Source organism: Condylura cristata, unplaced genomic scaffold (genome assembly GCF_000260355.1).
Source record: "Condylura cristata isolate star-nosed mole 26May11 unplaced genomic scaffold, ConCri1.0 scaffold00028, whole genome shotgun sequence".
In the NCBI taxonomy this organism is placed as follows: Eukaryota; Metazoa; Chordata; class Mammalia; order Eulipotyphla; family Talpidae; genus Condylura; species Condylura cristata.
In genome coordinates, this window is record NW_004567129.1 from 6,553,128 (window position 1) to 6,577,771 (window position 24,644).

The following is a 24,644-nucleotide window of genomic DNA, read 5'->3' on the forward strand; positions in this document are numbered from 1 at the left end:
AACGAAAGGCAGGGCCCACAGTTATGAACCAGAGCTTTCATTCACCAGGAAGCGGGGCCCAGACACATGGCTCCGCCCCCTACCAGTAGCTCCATCCCATCCCATCCCGCCCCGCCCCTTGTGCACAGCCCCTTCCGTGTGTCACGCCCTTCACTTATCCACGCCCCTCCCGCACGCCACCCTATCCGAGGTCGCGTGTGGCCTGCAATGCCCGCCCCCTGCTCGCGGTCCCAACAGGCCCCGCCCCTCCTGGGGCAGCCCGGCGCTCCGGTCCGGCCGGCTCGCTCCGGCTCGCTCCGGTCCGGGGCCGCCCCCCGCCCCGCCCCGTCCCGCTCCCGCTGGCCGGGGTGTCGGAGGTGCTGCGCTGACAACCCCGCAACCTGCGAACATGGCGCTGCGAGCAGCGCTGAGCTTGCGGGCCGCGGCCTGCAGCCTGCGCGCCTCCTTGACGCCCATCGCGCCCTACCGGCCGCGGCCCTGGGGCATGCAAGCGGGCGCCGTCCGAACGCTGCGCACAGGCTTTGCTCAACTCTCCGGTAAGCGCGAGCGGGCACGTGGGCCGAGCCGTGCCGCCTTGGGTCAGGGTGGGGGCGCCCTCCACTTCGCTCCTCACCTTTCGTTCCTGTTCCCAGCCGGGCGAATCCCTGTCGGCGCTTCTTTTTATTGCGGGACCCCATTCGCGTGCCGCTGCTCCTTGCAGGTGGCGCGGACCACATCGAGCCTTTGTCCTGAACTTGGGGGCCCAGGGTAGGGGCCTGGGCGCGGGGCAGCGGGAGCCTCGGCCACTGGTTCCTGCAACCGGGACTGCCTTAGCTTCTCGCGCGTATGTGTAGCGTGGACCCTGGAAGTGGAGACAAGTAATAAAATTGAGTTTAATGAATGGACCATTAATGAGAACGCTAGAGAAAATTTAAAGCAAGATTATTTACTGAAATTGAAGCACCGGATCCAGACTTTACTACCTACAGCGATCATAACTTAGAGACGCACCTGTTTCCTAAGAAACAGTGAAGGATAAAGTCTTCTACTACAGATGATGTTCTGAAGTCTACATTGACTCGTGGATGTCTTGGGGACGAAGGGAGGCCTGACTTAAATGGAAGAAATAACCGGGAGACCTGCTCCATAAATGCCTTAGCCATCTGTACCAGGGGAAAGTATTTGTCAAATCTAAGAATTTAATTTCAAGTCTACTTTTTTGATTATCCATTGCTGGCTCTTTGCATTTTTCAGTTAAAATTGCCCAACGTATGATACCCATGATCTGATTGAAGCACCCTTTTTTAATAGCAATTCCAATTGTGGTTCTACCTCTGTGACCTTGGTAGTCACTTAAGTCTCCAACTCGGCTTCCCTCACGAGAAAAATTGTAATTTTATTATAATTCACAGTTGCTGGATGAAATGAAATAATGTAAATGGAGTACACATTGTCTGACACATTGTAAATACTTGGTAAATGCTGTTATTAATGTTAGTGTATAAAATAAAACATGACTGATATTAATATAACTTATATTTTTTCTGACCCGTGACTTTGGAAGGATAACCCAAATTTTTCATAAATCAAAACACCTAATTTTCTAAGGCCAAATCCCATGTCTTTTGAGGCTCAGTAAAAATGTAATTATTTACCAACTCTGTCCCACTATTTAACTTTTGGGCCAAGGGTTAAAGGAGCATTCTACTGATGATTGTCTTTAGCATAAACAGCATGGCCTAGTAAAAAAAAAAAAAAAAAAAGTAACTTGTGGAGTTTGAAGTCAAGCTGTCCTGGGTGCATTCAGCTAAGGTAAAGTTGCTGCCTTTCCCTCTATAAACTTGGAGCTGCTCAGCTACTGAATTGGCAACCTTACTCGAAAGATTAAACATTAGATAACATGGCAAGGCCAATGTCAACATAATATATTGTCTCAGAGAAGTCATATTTAATTTTCCAGTCCTTACTTTAAAAAGGTGTATTTTGATTTAAACTGCTCATAATTGCTAATTCTATTTTAGAGCTGTAATAGAATGAATGATAGGAAGAACTAAGCTGTAGCCAAATAACTATTATCTACTACCCTTTCACTTGACTAAACTTTTTTTTTTTTTAAGATTTATTTATTTATGCATACAGAACTGAGGTACAGGTCAGAGGAACAGGGGTGGTGAGAAGAATCACCAGAGACAGTGGGGAGCAGAACAGGCAGATCCAAGTGGTACACTGCTGAGGGAACAGCAGGCAAGACAGGAGAGGTCTTCTGTGCCCTGTGGATCACCTCTGGGCGGGATTGAACATTCAGTGAAGTGGCTGTGGCATCCATAGTGCTGCACTTTAACCAGCTGTGCCCCCAGGGAGGGCCATTGACTAGTTTTAACATTAAGGTTTAGTGACCCTGCTCTTGCTTGCTTTATATTTAACAGTCTACATATGTATATAATATAGACCACATATGTATATACCAGGTTGTATCTGTGATGTGTTAAGTGTCTTTAAAATGTTGACTCAGGATGGAAGTGTAGTGCTGTGGGAGCAGCTGAATGCCTGTGAGGCTTCCTGCAGGGTAGAGCTTCTAAGCTGAAGTATGAATACCTCAAGGCAAGGCAGTACAGAAAACTTAGCTTTTCCTGTAGAAAGGTCAGGTTCACCTGAAGCATTTTATATTGAAATGGAATGAAGCAAAACAAGTTTCTTTGTGACAGATTTCACAACTTCTACCAGAATATGAAATTAAGAAAGTTTCTTAAAGACTGGGGGGGAGAAAAATGTAATAAATTATACTCCTTCAGTCTGTATATTAGAGTGATATAATCTAATCAATTTAAGCTGTTTTAAGTATAACTATCTTTTGGGTGTGAGTGAACCAGCAAGACCAACTCTAAAACAGCATGTGAATTAATGAACATTTTCCCTTAACTTCTGATACTTCATTTTTGGAAAAAATACTTAAGAATATATTTAAGGAGGGGCTCTCCCTGGGGATGCAGGGGATTTCAGTGCAGCACTATGAAGCTATTTGCAGCCACTATGGCAAGCGTTGGATCCGCAGTTAGAGAGGTGACCCTTATGGCACAACTGACCTCCCATCTTGCCCACTGCTCCCCTCAGCAGTGTATTTCAGTTGATCTGCCTGTTCTGCTGTTCTGCTCTCCACTCTTATCTCTGGTGAATCCTCTTGCCTCCCTCACTTCTGGCCTGTATTCCAGTTCTTGTATGCATATATAAATAAATCTATAATATATATATATGTATATATATGTATATATGTATGTATGTATACACACACACACTTAAGGAGATGGCATATACTTTAAAAAGCTTAGTCTTCAAAGCAAGTACCTTTAACATTAAAGCCTAAATACTTTCCATCAGTTATGGCCAGGTTCTAAGGAGACTCTTGAATGAGGATTTTGAATGATAGCCCATTTTCTTCAAGGACAGGCTTCAGGTCCATTAAAGTGGAATTTTAAGAAATCAGTCAAGTTTTAATTTTCCAGGTTAATTTAATTTTCCAGGTTAATTCCGAGTCTCATTGAAGCCTTAGGTCAACTCTACCCAAGGAGGCACTGTTTTGTTTTGTTTTATTTTAGTTAAATCATTTATAAGCTGTCTTTATGCGGCCTTCAGAACTTTATTGCTCCATTATCTTTTTGAGGAACAGAAATTTATATTTGAAATGTGTGCCAAGGTATTTTCTGTGGTTTAGACTAAATAAGACCAGATAACTATCTTTTCCAAAGATGCACAAGGTCTTTACATCAAGCCGAAATGACACCACTACTGAGAAGTTGCATTACCTTTTCACACGACCTGTTCTGTACTAGATGGAATACTACTGCAAGGCAATATCAATAAGGCAAACATAAATACTGGGAAAGTCTTTTGATAGTGCTGATATGAAAGGTGCTTTTAAACAAATGATGCCACTGCTTTTCTGAAATACTGGTCTTCTATTTTAGTGCGTAAATTCACAGACAAACATGAATGGATAACAACAGAAAATGGTATTGGAACAGTGGGAATCAGCAATTTTGCACAGGTATTGGACTGTCTTGAAATATTTGTCTTCCACCTAAATGGGGTCTGTACCTCTTAGAAATTGTTTACTATTCCCCTTAGTATTTCAGGCTTTTGAGGTTCTTTTTAAAATATCAGTCATAGTTGAATTTAAAAAAACAAACCAACACTTTAGTTAGGGCAATGTGTAGTATTTTAAGAAATACTGAAAGATTGACACTTAAAATCAAAGCAGTAACGACATCTTCTTACTCAAGGAAAATGTGCCTTTTCATATTGGGACCACTAAGGGCAGAACACGCAAAAAAATGGTGTGGTGTGACAGTGTTTTTGGGTGCAGTGTCATACATGCTACCAGTGGCTGACACTTGCTACACACAGGGAAACCTTTTATTTAGCTTTTGTGTTTTTCTATTCTCCTATTTCTATTGATCCTATATCGAGATATTATAGAAGAGAAATGAGAAGCCAAAGAACAGCATGGGTTAGTGATTTTGAACTGGATTTGCGTGTGAAGTAGGGCAGGAGGAAGAGTGGGGTGCCAACTTGGGGGGGGGTTGTGCATGAATCTTCAGAAATCTTGGAAGCTCAGATAGTGAGAATTGTTGACAGTTTATCTTCATGGGCATATTTGTGCTCCAACTGAGGCTCAGTAGAGGATACTTTGTGAAATATCGTTGAAGGTGTTGGAAAAGGACACACAAAGTGTAGCATGATGGATGGATGAGCTGAGTGGTGCAAGTTGTTGTCATCACCTGGTGGTGATCACCTATTGAGGTCAAGTCTTCGAGGCGCACAGGCATGAGGACTGTGATTTACAAACCAGTGGATAGGATTTCAACAAATGCAGTAGGGAAGATGATGACTTACTAAAACTGCATGGATGGAAATGCAAAAGTGCATTTGTTCTTAGAGAAGCTAAAAGTATTGGGGGTGGGTGGGGGGGAGGGTGTATGGGTCATGGCAGGGCTCACTACTGCTCATGGGCTATTCAGCAGGTGGCCTGTTTTGTGGCCATCTGCATGCAGAACAGTTTGGTTTGTTTTGTTTTTTTTTTTAATGTTATAAGAAAAACCCAAGAATGTGGCCTCTCAAGTGTAAAATATTTACTATTTGAATTTAGGGGATTCAGTGTTTGGCTTGATCCTGTTTCTAGGAGATTTGATCTTTTAGAAGTTTTTTGTTTGTTTTGGTTTTGTTTCTGTAGGAAGCTTTGGGAGATGTTGTTTACTGTAGTCTTCCTGAAGTTGGGACAAAATTGAACAAACAAGGTAAGTATTCTTCCTATCTTTGTATGTCATGATTCATACCATTAGTTTTTTTTTACCTACTCTGTGCCTTGGATAACGATTTATTTACATAGTCAGAGTGCTTTTACTCATGTAATAGAAAGTTGAAATAAAAGTAGATTAAGTAGGGGCTTATCATATCTCACACAGTCGGAAGATAGTTGGATATAGGGTTGGTTCAGTGAAGGTCAACAATGGCAACCTCTAGGTACTTTTTCTGCCTCATATAGAGGCAAAATGGCAGCAAAATTTTCAAGCATCACATTCTCAAGTGACAGTATCCAAAAGTAGACAAGAGCTCTCTCTTTGGGAGCTAGCTTTATAAATGGTTAATTCTCATTCACATTAACTATAGATTTTTTTTTTTTAAAGATTTATTTATTTATTCATACAGAACTGGGGTACAGGCCAGAGATACGGAGGGTGAGCGGATTCACCAGAGACAGAGCGGGAAGCAGAACAGGCAGATCGATGAAGTACACTGCTTAGGGGAGCAGCGGGCGGGTCAGGAGAGGTCTGCCACGCCATGTGGTCACCTCCGGGGCAGGCGGGGATCGAACTCATGCAGAAGTGGCTTTAGTTTCTCAGTGCTGTGCTTTAACCCGCTGCGCCACCAGGGAGGGCCAACTATAGATTTTTTAAAGTGGTGGCAGATAACTGATACATAGAGCTTATTTGGTGGCTGTTCATTCACATTATATTTCCTTATTCCTTTGGCCCAGACAGCTTTGTTGAGGCAGGCTCTCTTCTTTGTCTAATAGCTTGTTAGCCAGATTTGGGTTTATTGCTACTCCTAGCTGCAAGGAGTACAGTGGAAGGAGAATAACTAGCTTTTTCATACCTTATAATAGAGGAAAATGGCCCTTAGCACCCTGCTTCCCACCACAAACATATATACACATTGATACAGTGTCAGATGAGGTCTACTGAGTTAAAAAGTATAATCTCCCGTTATTTGGAGGCAGTGAAAAATATCAGGAAGGAGCATGGCTTCATGTTCAGTGTCAAAATCTGGATAATTATGATAGCTATCTCATACAGTTCTTGTAAAGATTGGATGAAATTAACATTGTTTTTTTAATTGCTCAGTGAGATTTGACAAAACATAGTGCCCAGCAAAAATTTAGTGCTTGATGAAAGTGAGCCAGTAGTGCCAGGTGAGTTATATTCATGAGTTCCTTGACATATATGAAACTGTCTTACACAATTTCAGTTTCTGTTTTCAGAGTTATCTCTGACAGTACTGGTGATATCTTTTCCATCTTTAACTTTCCTCCCCATTCCTCCACACCATCATTTTCTTCTTTGAACTTTCTCTGCCTCCTGACTTGCAATATCTTGATTGGTCATCATATAATAGATGATCGTCATAGCCCTTTTTTATGAAGATCTTCCTAGAAACCTTTACGGGAGTTATAAGAAGACCCTTGTGATCAATCATCTTTATTTTTCTTTTTCATATACATCACAGAACATAGGTGTTGTGTTGGTTTCTTTCCTCATGTTCTTACTCTCAGGATTGAACCTACATTTGGACGGAAAGAAATTTTATTGATATCAATATGTTGGGTGATAGTCCTCTTGAATGCCCTCTTTAAACATTTTGCTAAAGATTTTTTAATTGATGTAAAATTTACGGACAGTGAAATTCATTTACATGTACAGTTCAGTGAGATTTGACGAATGTATACAATATGTAAACTTTCTTAGTCAAGATCTTTCTTAGATTATTACCATAGATAAATCTTGCTCATTCTTTCACTTCCTCTAAATGGAATCATGTAATACATATAATATGTAGCATGTCTAGCTTTTGTTCAATGTCATAGTTTTGAAATTCATTCATACTGTTGGTGGTCAGGTTCTCACCTGTTGATGGATTTTGCATTGCTACGACTTTTGGGCTACTATGAATAAAGCTACTGTTAACATTTTTTTGGATCCATTATTTTGTGAGAGTATGTCTTCATTTTTCTTGGGTATATACATGCAGATGTGGAATTTCTGGTTCGTGGTATTGGTATTTAACCTTTTTTTTTTTTTTAAGATTTTATTTTATTTATGGGTACACGCCAGAGGAGCAGGGGTGGTGGCAGAGCAGGGAACAGAACAGGAAAATCAATTAATTACACTGTTGAGGGGAGCAGGGGATAGGCAGGATAGTTCTGCCATGCCATGTGGGTCACCTCTCTGGCCAGGGATTGAACAAGCACTGAAGCTGCTGCAGCCAAGCTCCACTGCTGTGTTTTAACCCATTGCGCCACCAGGGAGGGCCCAGTATTTAACTTTTTAAGAAAGTATGCCAAAGTGGTTGTAGTACCTCATGTTCTCACCAGCACTACAAAGTTCCTGGAGCTACAAATTTCACTATGATTTTAATTTTGTATTTCCTTGGTAATAAAATATTAAGCAGCTCTTATGTTTTTCCATTCATATCTTTGTTTTATGAAGTCTCTTCTTAAGTCTTTTACCAAATTTGTTTAGATTCTCTTTCATTGGTTAGAGATTCTTTGTTATGTTTTGTTGTGATTTTTATGGGAATTTTTCCATTTCATTTAGTCAAATTGGACATAAAGATGCTCATTTATCTTTTTTTTTAAAGATTTATTTATTTATGCATACAGAACTGGGGTACAGGCCAGAGGTGCTGGGGCAGTGAAAGGATTCACCAGAGACAGAGTAGGGAGCAGAACAGGCCAACTATGAAGTACACTGCTGAGGGGAGCAGCCGGCGGTTGGGGAGAGAGAGGTCTGCTACGCCATATGGATCACCTCCCGGGCAGGGGATTGAACTCATGCTGAGTGGCTTTAGTTTCTCAGTTCTGTGCTTTAACCTGGTGCGCCACCATGGAGGGCCCTCATTTATCATTTATTATCATTTTATAACCATGGAATCTTTTTCATTCCTTTTTCATTCAGTACTCTTTAGATGAAGCCTGTTGTCAGGGTACAAAGTCTGTTACACATTTGTGGTAATTTGTTTCTTTTCTTGAACAGGCTTTCTAGTTATGTATGAGATACACTAATCTTTTGAAGAAAGCAATTTTAATCTTCAACTGTCTATTTCCAAATAAATTTTGTTTGTAGCTTTGTTTTCTATCTTCAACTTATTCAGATGTAATTTATTTTTCTTTTTTCTAGCTTAAGGTGGAGACTTGGGTTTGGTTTTGTTTTTAGTGGACATTTTTAGTCATACTGTAAAATGTTCTCTTTCTCAAGCCTTAGCCAGAATTTCCTCTGTGCACACATGATTTAGGGATCAATCAGTACCTGGGCAGTTACACACAGAATTTGGGCCTCTCCTTTTTAGTACCCTGTACCTCACTTTCTAATAGCTTTAATGCTCCCACATGCTTGTCTTTTTTCAATGTAGACTGGGATTTTCTTTCAAATTTTGCCTCCCACACTGCAGACTGGTGCCTCTGCTCAGGCAAAAAGTCCTTTAAAACTCACCACTGCCTTTCCTTTTAAATGTCAGCTCTCAGTAAATTTATTTCTTTATTTTTATGTTAGTGTCCTTAAAATCCAGATCCTTGGCCTTCCCTGGTGGCGCAGCGGGTTAAAGCACAGCACTGAGAATCTGAAGCCACTTCCGTATGAGTTCGATTCCCGCCTGCCGCCTGCCCCGGAGGAGACCACATGGCGAGCCAGACCTCTCCTGGCCCGCCCGCTGCTCCCCTCAGCAGTGTACTTCGTCGATCTGCCTGTTCTGCTCCCCACTCTGTCTCTGGTGAAGCCTCTCACCGCCCCTGAGCCTCTGGCCTGTACCCCAGTTCTGTATGAATAAATAAATCTTTAAAAAAAAAAAAAAAATCCAGATCCTTGATTTTAAGATGTTCATGTCTAAAATAAAATTTAAAGATACTAATTTCCTTCTAAGCACTATCTTAGCTATAGACCACAAACTTTGGTAGTTATATTCTCATTATTCAGTTTGGATCTCTTGATTGTATCCCACAGTTCACTAAGGCTCTGCTAATTTTTCAGTCTTTAGATCTGTTAATATCAGATGATTTTTTTTTTAAAGATTTATTTATTTATTTGTACAGAACTGGGGTACAGGCCAGAGATGCGGAGGGCGAGAGGATTCACCAGAGACAGGGCAGGAAGCAGAACAGGCAGATGGACGAGGTACACAGCGGGCGGGTCAGGAGAGGTCTGCCTCGCCATGTGGTCGCCTCCTGGGCAGGCGGGAATCAAACTCATGCGGAAGTGGCTTCAGTTTCCTAGTGCAGTGCTCTAACCCGCTGCGCCACCAGGGAGGGCCAATATCAGATGATTTTTATTTACATTCACTGACCCTCTCTTCTGCTGTATCCAGTTTGCTCTTAACACTGCCCAGTGAATTTTAAATTTTAGATTCTGTACTTCACAGTTCTACAATGTCTGCTTTTTATTCTCCACTTTGCAAATATGTTCACTCATTGATTTTTTTTTTAAGTCTTTGAACATATATGGAATAGCCACTTTAGAATTCTCTGCTGATTATAACATGTAGGTCGTCTTGGATCTGCTTCTGCTGACCAGTTTTTCTCTTCACCATGGCTCTTTTCTGGTATTTTTTCCCTAAATTCCAGCCCCACATTTTATTCTCAAACCTCTCAAGAAGTAGCACTATGGTTTTCTATGTCTATTGTAGTTACCCAGTATTCTTTAGAAGAAGCCGTGTTGTCAGGGTACAAAGTCTATAAACTGCTACCTCACCTAACTTGGGTGCCTTCTTTGAGGGATTGAGTGCCCATTTGGTGACTCTAAAAAGGCTTTTTTTTTTTTTTTTAAATGCTTTGTTTAGAGCTTGTTACTGTTATCTGCCAGAAGTTGGTCTGATGAGTTAATAGACTGTCGAAAAGGTCATGACATGTTTTTGTTTGAAAGACAGTAAAAATATGACATGACTTTTCTAACAACGCAATTCTTCACCATTACTGAATCATACTGGTTTTTGAACAATGGCAAATTATCAGAAAGTTGAGTTTTGCTGCATTTAAGAACATCTGCTATCACACACACCGCGACTTGTTCATTCTTCTAGAACAGGCAGATCCACTTTGAGGATGGTTATACCCTTGTTCATAGATGATTTGAGCAAAGCAAAATCAATAGTTTTACTTTTAACTAAAGATATCTAGAATATCTTGTAATTGAATTAAGAGGTCACCACTTCTCCACATTGCTTGTTTTCAGGTCTTTAACTTTTTGAAGTTTAATATTTAATTTTCTCAATTTAGATGAGTTTGGTGCTTTGGAAAGTGTGAAAGCTGCTAGTGAACTCTATTCCCCTCTGTCAGGAGAAGTAACTGAAATTAATGAAGCTCTTGCAGAAAATCCGGGACTTGTGAACAAATCTTGTTATGAAGATGGTAAGTTGTTGCTGGACTTTTTTTGAAGGGATAATTGCTACAGTTAGCATTTAATCTGGGCTAGTTTAAAGCAAGCATTAGCTGATTTGACTCCATGGTTTTGTACTTGTTGGTATTAAATAGAGATATCCTGCTTTTTAAAGGAAAAATGGAGAATAGCTCTATATTGTAAGATAATGTTTAAGATCTCTGTCAATAAGTGCATTGCCTATTTTACAGGGTTCTTAGTATCATAGTTGTAAATTTTGTAAACACCTGTAAAGTACCTCTTCAGAAATAAAGCAGCTGTGCAGAATAGGTGGTGATATAATTTTTAACTTTCCCATTTTTATCTTCATAATAACTCAGTAACATGGGCTACAGCAGTTCACCCCATTTTGTATATGAATTGAGTCCCCAAAAGATTTATCTATTAAGTCACACAGCTAACAGATGGCAAAATTGGGATTAGGTTGTAGCTCTAAATTTTTTAATTCATTATGGTAGATTCTATTATGCTTGTAGTTCTTTTCAGTTGTGATATGTAAAGATATTGATTTAATTATGAAAGCTAAAATGTAAAGCTGGAACAAATGATAAATGACTTATGTAAAGAATAGATTATTTTTGAGGTGCTCAGAATTTAAATTTTGAATGGATTTGACTTTTACTCTGTTAAAAGGCAATTTGGAATATAAAATACTTTTTTTTGGTTGCAGGTTGGCTGATTAAGATGACACTAAGTAACCCTTCAGAACTAGATGAACTAATGACTGAAGAAGCATATGAGAAATACATAAGATCTATTGAGGAGTGAAAATGGAATCCCCTAAATAAACTAGTATAAAACAACCTAATCTAACATAGTTGTCTTAAATTAGTGGATAGATAATTTAAAACAGCAACTAGCAATCTAGTGGAAAAATAAACTACTTGCAACAATGCTACTGGAAGAATATCCCTTAACATTGTAAATAACTGTAGATAAGCACAATATGCATCTTTTTCACAACATTATTTTTAGAGTAGGCTCCAATTATAACCAAAACTCTTGAAATTACCTGGTAGAAACTAGTTATAAAATTATGTACTTTAAGGACAGCATTTTCATCTTAAGCCTTATATAATAATGTAACTTGCTTATGTCTATTACTGGATTTGGGTCAAGTACTTAATAATCTTTTCATTGGAATAAATGACAGTGGGGAAAGGGGCTTTTTTTCTCCACTGTCTTACAGCATCAGATTAAACATACTATTGTAATTTTGCAATATACTGCATTTACTGGTGCTATTTTTATACAGTGAAGCAACAGCCTTGAAGGAAAATCAGAAACAGTTTAATAAAACATTCAACTTAATTATGATTTTTGTTTCACTGTTAATATTTCATTTAGTGACTGCTAGTATCTGAAGATACTATTTTTCAATTACAGAAAGTTATTTGAAGGAAACTTACGACTTTCTTAAGGTTCTAAGAAAGTCTATGAAAAATCTATGTGTATGTAATGGATATATGTATGTCATAGAAACAAACACATAAAAATACATACTTAACACAGAGCAAGAGCAGACTCTTATTTTCCTACTTAGTACAGGTAGAAGGAAGTATTAAGGGGCCATCAGCTAGTGATGAAGGAAAATTAGAGAACCAAGATGAAGTAGGTAGGATGTAACACACAGATCTTAACTGTTCCTTAGCAGACAGAAACCAGTTGTCACATCACTACTCACTATATCTTTACAACCTTATCAAGAAAGTAATTAAGATGTATCTAATATGGAAATAGAAGGGGGTGGGTAGTAATTTCATACATGTACCTTTTTGTTCTGAACTTATTTTTATATACTACCTTCTTTGATCTTTGTAACAGTCAAAATTTGCCTGTGCTAGGTTAGACATAACTACTACTGTTTTACAGAAAAGGGTTATGGGGAAGATTAGGGATTGTTAGAGAGGGAGTCATGCTAGATTTTTCATATTACTGGCCCACTCTTGATCAGTTTGCCATTGTCACTACTAAAACATTTAAATAGGAATCTGAGAGGGAAAAATAGGTGAATGTTTCTAAAGGTGAAAAGTAAAAAGTTCATTAACTAGTGTTTAACGGGCAGCTTTTCATTCTTCCCTCCTTTCTTAACACAAGACACACACTCTTACTCTGTACCAAAGAACAGAACATTATGGGAACTTGCTCCTTCACTATTGGGAATATAGTGCCAAATCCACCCTCGTTTCTATTATAGTGCTGCCAAAACTAACAGGCATTGAATACCCTCCAAATAGACAAAATGAGCAGAATTTAATTTCTGACCTCATTCCCTTTGGTTTAGATCTTAACAGCAGCTTAATTAAGAGAGCAGCTTAATAAAGATTTTGAGTTACGCTTTTTAATCATTAAAACTCAAAAACATGGAACAGGTTATTGAAAAATATTCTGTTAAGATCACCTTCTCAAGGTAGTTTAAAGAGGTAAACAATGTTTTAATAAACCTCTAGAGGGCTATACATTGGCATATTAGTACAAAAATGAGGTTGATATTTTATCCACTCAGCAAATCAGAATTTGTGAATTTCCAGTTCTTAGGCTGCTAAAATTTCAGTACCACCCACCTTCAGTTTTAAAAACAACTAACTGCCCACATTACTGCTCAACAATCACTATTCACACCTAATCCTGCCTCCGCCTTCCTCAGATTATATATTTATACCAAAATGTATATATACCAAGATTTCTCATCCCTAAAACATGGCTTTACTACTGACCATATATCCCTATAAGTCTTTTTCTTTCTTTCTTTTAAATAGAATGTTTTAAAGAGCAGATTTGGGTGCAAAATTGAACAGAAAAGCGTTTCCAGATGATTTCTGTATCCATCATTCTGTTTTGAGACCTCTTCCAACTCTAAGATCTTAGTGAGAGCTTCATATCTTGATTTAATTTCTACATTGGCTTCTTATAAACATAAGTCAATGAAACTTGTTCAGTATAAGTGGCCCATTATAACTGTTATCAGACAAGGTTAGTGGGAAAGAAATTTACCAGAGCTTCCAACTTCCATATGTACTTAGAGAATGTGCTTTCAGTCAAGTTTGTCATTTAGTAAATTTTAGTCAAGACTTCAGAAATCCTTCTAGAAATAGACAGCAACTTTAATGACTGGGTAACAGCCCTGCTAGTCGAAAGGTTTCAAAATTTATGTTTTAAAGAGAACTGAAGGGGAGCTGCCTTTTTTTTTCTTGTCTGGTCACTCTAATTTCTGGTATGGAAGAGACTTAAAAAATATTGAGAGGGCCCTCCCTGGTGGGACAAGGGGTTAAAGCTCAGCACTACAACTGTACATAGCCACTGTCCACAACCACTGTCTGCAGCTACTGCAGCACCAGTTGGATCCCCTGCCAGGGAGCTGACCTCTCCTGTCTTACCTTGCCTGTCTTGCCTGTTGCTCCTCTTTGCAGTGTATTTCAGTAAATCTGCCTGTTCTGTTCCCCACTTGTCTTTAGTGATCCTCTCATCCCCTATACCTCTGGCCTGTACTCCAGTTCTTGTATGCATAAAAAGTAAATCTTAAAAATGTTGAGATTGTTCTAAAAAAAAAAAAAACCCTATCATGTACATATTAATGTGGATAAGGTAACATATCCATTAAAATCAACTGGAATTGAATGTCTTATCCTAGCAACATAGGGTTATGTGTACATGAACTGGGGTGCGGAATGGAATAGCCCCATGCATTTCATTATGATATACCTCCAGTATTATTCATTTGTTTGCCATTTATCCACATGGAATATATACCTAATGTCTACAACTGAGCAGCAGTAATGAACTGTTTTAGCCTTATTGTCTCATGACAATTTTAAAATTTCATTTTGAATTCAATTTTTGGTCACTGGTTGACTACTCAGTAGTTTTTGACCACAAATGTTAGAACAAGATTCTGGAGAAAAAATAAAAATACAATTATGAATTTGATAAAAAAGTTTTTAAATTCATGCTTTTTTAAATAGATAATGGGTGTCAGTTAATATTTTTTAAGTAAAATTTGAAATGCCAACATTTATTATACTTTGGATGTTATCTTTGCTACTATTTATGATTAAAATTTTAACGCGAAATGTGATAAGGTATGCAGTTTTGTACAGTACTTTTCAGAGGTATGCAGGCATACCATTCCAGGTTGTGAAACAAGACCCAAATATGTGTATTTTAGGTAAAGAAATAATGCCTTAAAAAGTAGTTAGTCTGGGGGGGCTCCCTGGTGGCACAGGGTTAAAGTCTCAGCACTATCAACAGCCACTGAAGCATGAGCTCAATTCTGCACCAGGGGGGTGACCCATATGGTGCAGCAGATCTCTCCTGTGTCACCTGATGCTCCCCTCAGCAGTATATTTCAGCAGATCCACCTTTTGTGCTCCCCACTGTCTCTGGTGAATCCACTCAGCCCCCCTGTACTTTTGGCCTATACCCAGTTCTTGTATGCATAAATTTTAAAAAATAAATCTTTAAAGCAAAAAAGGAATATGGAAAAGTACTTTGTTTTAATATCTCAAAATAATGTACATATATAAATGACTGTCCCTTAGGCTTTAGAGGATTTCTAATTGTGTTTTGTATGTGGTGTAAAATCTAGTTGCCCTTTCACAGTGTCTTTCCACAGCAGAAATATTATTGAAAACCCATGGCTGCACCTCCAGATGCTCGAAGTGCCAGCACCACACAGGTGGGAAAGGAGAGAAAGGTGGCCTCCCCTGTCCTGAGCTAGCTCCTCAGTCTACTGAGAACCCCAGTCTACTTCTCATTTGTGTAAGAAATGCCAACGCCCACCTATGAGGCTAGCACCCACAGTTAGGGTGCTAGCAGGTACCGCCAGAGGAGCCAAACCAGTTCCCGCCCAGTCAAGTAGGCGGGTGTCCAAAGGCAAAGCAAAGCCCAGCAAACTAAGAACAGTGGGGCCAGCAGGACCCCAGGGCAGTTGTCCTCACAGGGCAGGTGACACAGCTGACAGCTGAGGGAGAGTGGAGCGGCCTGGTTTCTTGAAAATGGTGGCCGGAGTGGCCGTGGGCAGGCGGCCCACCACGGAATCGACTGCCCGTCCGACCAGCAGAGGGGTGCGGTACCCCACAGAATTTAAATTCCTGGCTCCCATCCATCTACAGCCCGGCCGGCACTATAGAATGCATCTTACCTCACGACGCGCCCAAAGGCGGTCGCAGCCATGAGTGGGCGCCTTACTCGCGAGTAAGTCAGTCGCGCTGTCGGGGGTGACAGCCCGCAGCACGTGCTGGGCGCGCACCGCCGGCGACGCCTCCCGCGCTCAGCTTTGTTACGCAAAGCTAGCTTACGTCACTTCCGCCTAGAACACTCACAGACCCGCCCACCGCTCCGCCCACAGCGCGTCCGTCCGTAACCCAGGGCAACAGTTTCCCTCTCCAGCCTGCGGGACTTAAGGTACCCCGGGGTCTTCCACCCCGCTGGCCCCACAGGAGGGTGTGAGCGTCTGCGGCCGCCTCCCCGCCCCCGGGGCAAGGCCCCAGACCATTCCACGGGCGGCAGAACGCGAGAACTTTCCCACTTGAAAGGAAGCTGCCCTGAGGCGGGGAAGAAAAAGGGAGAGGTATTGTGGGCCTAAGCTCCACCTTGGAGGTGGCGGGGCCTAGGGGAGGGGCGGCGCGAAATGGATGGGGAGGTGGGAGGAGACAGGAAAGGGCAGAGCCCTGTGAGGGAGGAGCAACGGAGACAGGGGCGGGAAATAGTGGAAAGGAGAGGTTAGTGACAGAAAGGCATGTGTCTCCAGTGGCCCAAAGGAGCTGTCGGAAGTGGGGGAGGAGCTAAGTGAGGAAGAAAGAACTAGGGAGAAGGGGAGGAGCTTGTGTGGTGGGCGTGGCCTGTATGGAAAGGGTGGGGCTACTGTAGGAAGGGGCGGGGTCAGGTGTGAGGTGGCTGGTCTTTAGGTGGAGTGTGTTTTGATGGCTTGTTCTTTCTAGTAAACTGTGAGTCTTGTGAGAGCTGGGAAGATGGGCATTGCTTTATTATTGTGTTCCAGTGTTAGGCAACCAACAGGAATTTAGTGAGTGAATGAATGTGTGTGGAAAAAGAGCAGAAGTTAGAGACTATGATTTGAGTAAAAATGGTCTGAAGATCAGGGCTGGATGTCAAGACGGCACTTCTAGGAATCATTTTATAAATAAAGCCATTGTGTTCAGTGTTCAAGTAATAAGCATAAGTCATTGATAATTGACTTGGGGAGGTAAAGTAACGCTTTTTCAAGTGTGAATAAATTTTGCAATTTGGGTAGTGCAGGTGTTTAACTTTGAAGCAAAATGTCAACTTCTGTCGAGTTGTGTTCAAAGTTAGCTTAGATTCCCAGTCACATTTTTCTTTAGAGATTTTATTATCAGCGATCAACCAGACTGTTCATCTTAAAACATCTTCAAGACCTACTTAGTTCATATGCTTGAAGCACATTAAGAAGCAATTTCCATCATGAGTAACAGTGTTTATTTATTTATTTATATATTTAAAGATTTATTTACTAATGCATACAAGGGCTGGGGTACAGCCAGAGATAGGAGTTGAGAGGATTCACCAGACACAGAGTGGGAAGCAGAAAGGCAGATCTACTGAAATACACTGCTGAGGGGAGCAGCAGGTGGGTCAAGAGAGGTCTGCTACATCATGTGAGTCATGGGGGAGGATCGAATTCATGTTGCAGTGGCTGTGGATAGCTTCATCATGCTGTGCTTTACCCGTTACACCACTAGGGAGGGCCATGTAACAGTGTTTATAATAATAGATTGTTTTTATTCAACACACATTTATAAGGATCCACAGGAACATTCATTAAGAACTGCAAATGAAGCTGTCAGAAGCCCATCTTTCCCTGTCTGAAATTCTGACATGGATTTCAGATTCTGTTAAACATGAAACTTCTAGGAAGGAGAGGGTTAGCTATGGAGGGGCATATTGTGGAGCCAATGGCACGGTAAGGAGTTTGGAGAGATTACAGCCTGCTCTTGACTTAAACACTCTGGACTTTTTGCTTTTACTGGCCCATCAACATCCTCCACCCCCTTAAATGATTAGGGATATGTCAACCAGGTGGAAGAATTTAGGACCAGGCATTTGCAGCCTGACTGTATAGACAGGCAAAGGCAAGTAAGTGACATACGTGTGACCATTCATATATTCCCTGACTGCACCACTCCAGTCTCTGCCACTGGGGTCATAGACCACCTTCTCTCTTTCTAATCTCCTTTTCCCTCCCTGGTATACATGTTATTGCATAGCAGATGCTCTATTCAAACATAACCTCTTCTAGTTCTATCCATGTTGCTGCAAATGGCATGAGCTTGTCTTTTTGATTACAGAATAGTATGTGTATATATACACCCTCCCTATTGGTGTAACGGGTAAAAGCACAGCACGATGAAGCTATCCACAGAGCCATACATCTGTTTTGGGGCAGTTAAGTTGTTCCCATATCTTATTATTGTGATTAGTGCTGCAGTAAATAAAGGAGTGCAGGTTTCCTTTCAAATTAATGTTTTTGTGTCCTTTGGGTAGACTCCTAGGAATAGAATCTTTGGGTTATATAGTTGATCCGTTCTTGCTAATTTGAGGAACCTCCACATGGCTTTCCATTGTGGTCAAGCATTTTGCATTCTCACCACCAGTGCGAGAGGGTTCCTTTTTCTCTGCATTCTCACCAGCATTTGTTGTACGGGCGACCCTTAATTATATCTTTAAAGTGGTTTTTTTTTTTTTTACCATATAAAGTAGCATTGGCAGGTTGGAGGGATTAGGGTATGGGTATCTTGGGAGGGCTATCATTCAGTCTACCACATATAACACATTAGTTTTGGAGTAATTTGTTATATAGCAGTAAGTAATTGGAAATTAACTGGCTGTGTCTCTTTGGATGACCTCTTTGTAAACCTTGTTTTGCTAATCTGTAACTTTGAATCACTCTATCTAGAGAAATTATAATGATCATCAGGTGCTTGGTTAGCAGTGGTTGTCTTTTCCTTCCTCAGTCTTCTCTTTTTTCAACTCAGTTTCCTGAGAAATTCCTGAAATGCTGTGGTAGAAATTGGTCATTTGTGGTGGCTTCTCTGAATGTGTTACAGGGTAGCCCAAAGTAGAGTTGGGCTGCCTGTCTGTGAGGCCTTGCACACTCAAAATGTAATTTTCTGCAGGCACAGGCAGAAAAGGTAATGGGTTTGTTTACAAAAAAGGGAAAGGAAAAAGGAAACAACCCAGGGAAAGAGGGATACAAAATTGCTGGAATACTTTACCAGCTCGCTGCTAACTCTATACTCCAAAGCCCCAGAATGCCTGCTTAGCTCTGCCCTTAGGTCCTCACATTTCTCTCCTTGGTGCTGCTGGGAGTTGTAGTTTTCCAATCACTGAAGTAGGGGGTGGAATCCAGAAAACTGGAGTAGAGGTGGAGTCCACAAGACTCTGCAGAGTTCTTTTAGGACAGCCTTCCCCTTGACAAATGCACTTTATCACTCAGTACTCTGTACTGCATTCCTATTTCCCTCATTATGGTAGAACAGAAAGCCTCCAGCTCCTGTGCTAGCTAGCCTGTAGCAAGATCTCTGTCATGTGACCCATGTTCCACCAATGAGCCCAAAATATACTCACTAATCAAGGAATACCAGGAAGAAATGGTCTTTTGGCATTGGGTGGGAAATAATTCTGTCATGATAATGACAAAAGTATTTGATGCTTTAGGTCTGGGGTGGTGGGCAGTTCCAGGTGTCATATTCTTTTTTTGTTTGTTTGCTAAATTTATTCATTTATGCATTCAAGAACTGAGGTGTTGGCCAGAAGTGGGGGTGAGGGGGAAAGGGAGATAAGAGGAACCACAAGAGACAGAGTAGGGAGCAGAACAAGCAAATGTACTGAAATACACTGCCGAGGGGGAGCAGTGGGTGAGACAAGAGGTTTGCTGTGCCAGCTCACGGGCTGGCCCGGGATTGAACTCATGCTGAGCTGGCTGGTAATAGCTTGACAGCGCTGTCTTTAACCCCTGTACCACCCGGGAGGCCCAAGTGTCATATTCTGAAAGCTGGGTCAATTAGTTTTGTACCAAGAAATGTGATTTGGTATGATGCTAACTCTACAGCTTCAGAGCCGGCTTTCTGACCCACCGCTTCTTTGAAATACTGTAGGCTACCTAATAACTTCAGATAATTTTGCTTCCTTATTAAAAAATGAGCAGTCTGTTGACTGCAGCTAATAAAAAGGTACTCTTCCAATATGAGGCCTCAGAGCTAGTGGATTAACATAAATAAGAGGAATGTCTCATAGTTGTATGTGCTTTATAGTTTATAATGCACTCTCATGAGTTATTTTTAATGTAAATTATCATCCTTAAAAAGACTCTTTTACAAAGTTTACTGCTTTGCTGTTCTCCTGTCAACAGCATTTGTAGTTTAACATATAATGTAGTAAACAGGTTTTTTAGTCTTTGACAATATTTGGGTTGTACTCTTCTCATAATTTTTCACTTATATCTTAAAAATCGACACCCAACAAAATTGACTTTTGGTTGGCATAAAGTTCTATGGATTTTAACATAAGTACATCTTTCTACCACCAGTCTGGTTTTATCTTTTTGAGAATATCTAGAGGGTAACATTCCTATTTTCCTGTATATTATAGAGCATGCAGTATAATTCTTTGAGATGGGCTTTTTTCATTCTGTTTTATGCCTTTGATATTCACCCATGTTGCTGTAGATATGAAGAATTAGTTTCCTGTGATTGCTGAGTTCACCAATATTGTCATTTCTTTTGCAACTATTTTAATGAAGTGGCTTTAATTTATACTTCCCTATTAGCTAATGATGTTAAATGTTTTCATGTACTTGTTTGCCTTACTTATTATATCCTCTTTGGAAAAGTTCAAATGTTTTGACCTTTTTTTATTTGGCAAAGTTAATTTTTTATTGCTTTTTTTTTCTTACTGTTGGTTTTAAAGTTTCTTTACATATGCTAGACAGAAGTCCTTTGCCAAATAAGTGATTTGCAAACATATTCTGTAGATTCTCCTCCTGTTACAGGGTCCCAGACACCTTAGTAGTGGGAGCATATTTGGGTATGCTGTACACTTCTCATAATTTTTCACCTATTTCTTAAAAATTGACACCCGGCCCTCCCTTGTGGCGCAGCGGGTTAAAGCACTGCACTGAGAAGCTAAAGCCACTTCCGCATGAGTTCGATTCCCGCCTGCCCCGGAGGTGACCACATGGCGCGGCAGACCTCTCCTGACCCGCCCGCTGCTCCCCTCAGCAGTGTACTTCGTGGATCTGCCTGTTCTGCTCCCCATTCTGTCTCTGGTGAAGCCTCTCACCACCCCTGAGCCTCTAGCCTGTACCCTAGTTCTGTATGTACAAATAAATAAATCTTTAAAAAAAAAAAAATTGACACCCAACAAAATTGACTTTTGGTTGGCATACAGTTCTATGGATTTTAACATATGTACATAGTTCTTTCAAACTGCTCCTCTACCACAAGTCAGTTGTGGCAGTTGCTTCTCAGAGCTCAGTAACTGCCTTTTTGTCAGTTGTGACAAAGACCCGTTATGTAGCAGTGTACTTCCTGGATCTCAGAATGGACCAGTCAGCTATGAGCTACAAGCTGATTGGTGCTAAAGGCCCAATCAGACTTTTGTTACCAGGGCCCAGCCTCTGACCACAAATCAATCGTGGTGGTTGCTCCTCAGAGCCCTTTTATATCAAGGCACACTTCCTGGGTTGTAGAAGAGACCAATCAGGTGCTTTTAGCTGTTTGCTAAATGGTCCAATCAGCTGCAGGATTGCAAAATGGTCCAGTCAGATTTGTGGCACAAATCCTCCTGAAAGAGGATATAAGCCAAGGTTGGCTGAAACAAAATAGAAGACGACTTCAGCCTGAGGAAGGTGACACCAGTCCCTGGAGGAGAGTGACAACACCAATTCAGGAGCCAGCCTAAGTAGACACACCAGCTCCTCAAGAAAAGAAGATGGTTCCAGCCTCTGAAAGAAGAAGAAAGGAAGCACCCAGCAGCTGTCATCTGAGGAGTGAAGAGAAGCCAAAAAACTCTCACTTACTAGGCCTCAGTCCTGTCTCTAACGTCGCCTGAAAGAGACACAAAAGGCCCGGGGTCTGGTGTCTCAAAGAGCTTTTATTGGTATAACCCAACAACTCACAAAGAATTATTAATACCAGGAGTCCGTGACACGGCCTCTGAGGGACCAGTAGTGGCCCTCACTCCTGGCCAGTGCTGCCCAGCACTCCTGGTGACCACTACTGATACTATATGGGTGAGATAGCCGCCAGTTGCAGATCGAGTAAGCTTTTTGTTTCCCCTGTTTGTAAAACAAACCCCATGGTTGTCTCTGGGGCCTGAATCTCTTGCATTTGTGAGTGGGGGTGAGAACCCATAGACAGTGACCTGTCCTCTTATGAGGCACGGTCCTTTGCTAGGCTGTAGCCCAGAGTATTGTGTGGGTGTTGTATTACTACCGCCCTTGGTTTTCATTTTTGGCCTTTTGCCTTTTGGGGCTTTTTGGTGGCTCTAGGTCTCAGAGTGAGAGCAGGAGTGGCTGTTCCATCCTTCCATCTGGCCTCCTGCCTTGTTGCCCTTGGTGACCTTCTCTGCCCATTTCATTCCAGCAGAGTGTTTGGCAAAGCACAAGTTCTTCATTTTGATGAAATCAAATTTATCAGTTTTTTCTTTAATAGCCCATGTATCAGTGCCATGTCTAAGAGCCCCAGCTCAGCAGCTCTCTTCCCTGACTGCCTGTGATAAGGCAGGTGTGTCTCTTTTCCTTTTTAAAATGTTAAAGTAAAAAAAAAAAAAGAAGGACCTCAGGTTCTGGGACACACAAATAAATGAAACACAAAACAAACAAAAATCAGAGTTTTATGGAAATCTTTATAGATCTAGCTTTACTTTCATTAAAAGGATAAAATAGGCCCTCCCTGGTGGCGCAATGGGTTACAAGGAAGCTAGCCTCAGCTGTGTCAGCATGAGTTTGATCCACATGGCACAGCAGACTTCTTTTGACCCCCCCACCACTGCTCCCCTCAGCAGTGTATTTTGTTGATCTGCCTCTCACCACCCCTGTACCTCTGGCCTTCACTCCAGTTCTGTATAAATAAATAAATCTTTCTAAAAAGGGATAAAATAACCACAGCATCACCTTCTTAATTAAGTACAGAGGCCCTTTGTGTATTTTGTGATGTAATCTCGTGGGTCCTTTTCTGTTGCTTTTGTTGTCTCTTCTTAGTTCCTCTTTGACCACTACCTTTTGGAAATGTGTGTTTTTCTCAGGTGCTCTGCTTCTTCACATAGGTTTTTCTTTGGGCAGCATTACTTATTTGAAAATATCACATATGTTCACTGACTTCAGTTTACCTTGGTTTCAGTCACCTCCCATCCCACTTTAACTTTTACACAATACTTCCAGGAGGGTAGTAACAGAAGACTTGTCCTTTTGCTGGACTCCCTTGCAAAATTGGTGTGCTTCTTCGCATGACCCTTGGCAGCTTGATTTACTCATTTCAGGAGCAGGGCATTGTTCAAGTCTAAGTTTGAGATTGGTTAGAGTGTTCAAGCTATAATGAATTGGCTAGCTATGTAACAAAGAGAGGGCCCTCCCTGGTGGTATAGTGGGCTAAAGCACAGCACTGCAAGCTAGCTGCAGCGGCCTCCATGGGAGTTCAGGCCTCTGTCCCAGAGGTGGTCCACAGGGTGCAGCAAACCTCTCCTGCTTTGCCCGCTGCAGTGTACTTTGTCTGTCTGCCTATTCTGCTCCCCATTCTGTCTCTGGTGAATCCTCTTGCTGCCCCTCACCTTGAGTTTGTATCCCAGTTCTGTATGCATAAATCTTTTTAAAAAAAGAGGCATTTCATAGTCTGTGCTTTCAGTTCATTAAGAGCATGATCACACTGCTGTGTCAGAGATCCAAAGAGTAATGTGTGCTTTCCCTCCTCCTGCAGTTCTGACCCTTACTTTCACAGTTCAGCAAATTCAGTGAGAAGGCTGAGTACTTTGACGTAAAAGTAGTTTTGATGTAAAAGTAGCTGGACAATTATTTATGGAGTTTCTCTAAATCACTTTCATGGATGGTTTTCAATTTTTTTTATACCTTTGTTGACACCTCTTTTTAAAAATTGGTCTTTATAGAATGTCTTTACTCCAACTTAAAATCACACAAACCAAGTGCTCAGTTCTTTGCTATATTTGTTTCAGTTTGCATGTGGTCAGAATTTACTGTACTCTGACCTCCACTATGATCCTCCATTCTCTCTTCTGAACCACTTTTGTTTACAAAGTGGCTCAACATTTTAATATTTATGTCTGTATACAGAACTGGGGTACAGGCCAGAGGTGCAGGGGCAGTGAGAGGATTCACCAGAGACAGAGTGAGGCGCAGGACAGGCCCACTGAGAAGTAGACTGCTGAGGGGAGCAGCAGGCGGGGTCCGGAGAGGTCTGCCATGCTTGTGGATCACCTCCGGGGCTGGGATCTAAGGAATACTGAAGTGGCTTTTACTTCTTACTGCTGTGCTTTAACCATTCTGTGCCACCAGTGAGGGTCATTTTTTTTTTTTATTACAGAAAATTTCACACTTACACTAGAGAGAATAGTACAGTTAGACTCCAGGTCTCCAGCAAATAGAACTTGGGGCTGTTTGGTCTCATTCTCCTTTTTCTAAACCACAGTCATTCACTGGTTCTCAAACTTGGTTGCAATTCAGAAACATCCAGGGAAATTTTAAAAATTATGCTTCCCACACACTATACATAGAGATGCTGATTCAAACCTGTCTGGATACAGTGAGGCCATGAGGATTTTAAAGAGCAGCCTAAGTGATTCAAAAATCCAGAAAAGTGGGCCCTCCCTGATAGCGCAGTGGGTTAAAGCTTTATGAAGCTAGCCAAAGCCACTTCAGCACAAGTTCTTCAATCTCTTCATCGTCTGCCTGTTCTGTTCCCCACTCTTTCTCTGGTGAATCTT

General features: G+C 41.2%; 2 protein-coding genes across 2 annotated transcripts in view; both read left to right on the plus strand.

Annotated features, from left to right (window-relative positions):
- Positions 1-268: 268 nt before the first annotated feature.
- Positions 269-14,062, plus strand: GCSH (glycine cleavage system protein H (aminomethyl carrier)). The gene is made up of 5 exons (XM_004690348.2): positions 269-536; positions 3,942-4,021; positions 5,207-5,270; positions 10,517-10,648; positions 11,347-14,062. The coding sequence occupies exons 1-5, from the start codon at positions 389-391 to the stop codon at positions 11,442-11,444; spliced, it is 522 nt and encodes a 173-aa protein (XP_004690405.1). The 5' UTR covers positions 269-388; the 3' UTR covers positions 11,445-14,062.
- LOC101620878 (chromosome unknown open reading frame, human C16orf46) overlaps positions 4,006-24,644 on the plus strand; it is a 29,010-nt gene continuing 8,371 nt past the window's right edge. Inside the window, exons 1-2 of the mRNA XM_012730696.1 lie at positions 4,006-4,021; positions 5,207-5,270. The gene's annotated coding sequence lies outside the window, so the exon portion shown is untranslated. The remainder of the gene's footprint in view (positions 4,022-5,206; positions 5,271-24,644) is intronic.